We start from the raw sequence: 1,067 nt of genomic DNA, 5'->3' as shown, positions 1-1,067 counted from the left end.
GCGCGCTCACAAAGCCACGCTGCACGGTGGGACGCAGCTGGTCATTCGCACGCTACGTCAGCGATATTGGATCATCGGTTGTCGGAAGGCGGTGAAATCTCACGTGCACGCGTGCGTTATGTGCACGCGTCACTCCGCGATACCTTGCTCCCAACTCATGGGGGAGCTTCCCGCCGCTCGAGTTAATCCGTCGCCGCCGTTCGCACATATCGGCGTGGACTACGCCGGTCCATTTAATATTCTCCCGTTCGTCGGGCGCGGGCAGAAGACCCGAAAACATTACGTCGCTTTATTCGTCTGTCTGGCCACGCGAGCCGTGCACCTCGAGATGGTCGAGGATTATTCCGCTGACGGATTCCTGTCCGCGTTCCGCAGATTTTCGAGTCGCCGCGGGTTACCGCGTCGCATGTACAGCGATAACGGCACCAACTTCCATGGCGCCGATCGTGAACTCCAACGGCAATTCCAATCAATGATGCACGATCCTGCGATACGGGATTCCATAGCCGTCGACAAAGTCGACTGGGAGTTTATCCCGTTGGCCGCTCCGCATTTCGGCGGGCTGTGGGAGGCCGGAGTGAAGAGCTTCAAAGGTCATCTGAGGCGAGCCATCGGGGCTCGCACGATCTCGCGGGCTGAATTTGCGACACTTCTTTGTCAGATCGAGGCATGTCTGAATTCCCGACCGATTGCTGCTCTTAGCGACGACCCTAGCGATATGTCCGCGCTCACGCCCGGACACTTCTTAATCGGGCGACCGTTAATCGCCGGGCCGGAAGAGTCCGTACTCGAGATCAACGCGGATCGCCTTTCCCACTGGCAGCTCGTCAGCTCCATGCGGGAGCAATTCTGACGCGCCTGGTCGCGCGACTATCTGTCGTCGCTTCAGGCCAGAACCAAGTGGCGAAACGCCGCCTCTAATCTAAAGGTCGGTGAGCTGGTGATTGTGAAAAATCCCTTGCTCCCTCCGAGCAAGTGGGATCTCGCGAGGATTGAACGCGTTCACCCAGGGTCCGATGGACTCGTTCGCGTTGTTACAATCCGCTCCGAGCGCTCTCGCCTGAAGC

At 58.8% G+C, this 1,067-nt stretch overlaps 1 protein-coding gene across 1 annotated transcript; it reads left to right on the top strand.

The window, feature by feature from the left end:
* Nucleotides 1–157: 157 nt before the first annotated feature.
* On the top strand, nucleotides 158–853 carry LOC108767666 (uncharacterized). The gene has a single exon (XM_018517642.1). It carries the CDS (start codon nucleotides 158–160, stop codon nucleotides 851–853), a length of 696 nt encoding a protein of 231 aa, XP_018373144.1.
* Nucleotides 854–1,067: the final 214 nt, after the last annotated feature.

This window comes from Trachymyrmex cornetzi, unplaced genomic scaffold (genome assembly GCF_001594075.2).
Source record: "Trachymyrmex cornetzi isolate Tcor2-1 unplaced genomic scaffold, Tcor1.1 scaffold716, whole genome shotgun sequence".
In the NCBI taxonomy this organism is placed as follows: Eukaryota; Metazoa; Arthropoda; class Insecta; order Hymenoptera; family Formicidae; genus Trachymyrmex; species Trachymyrmex cornetzi.
This window is presented reverse-complemented; position numbering and strand designations above follow the sequence as displayed.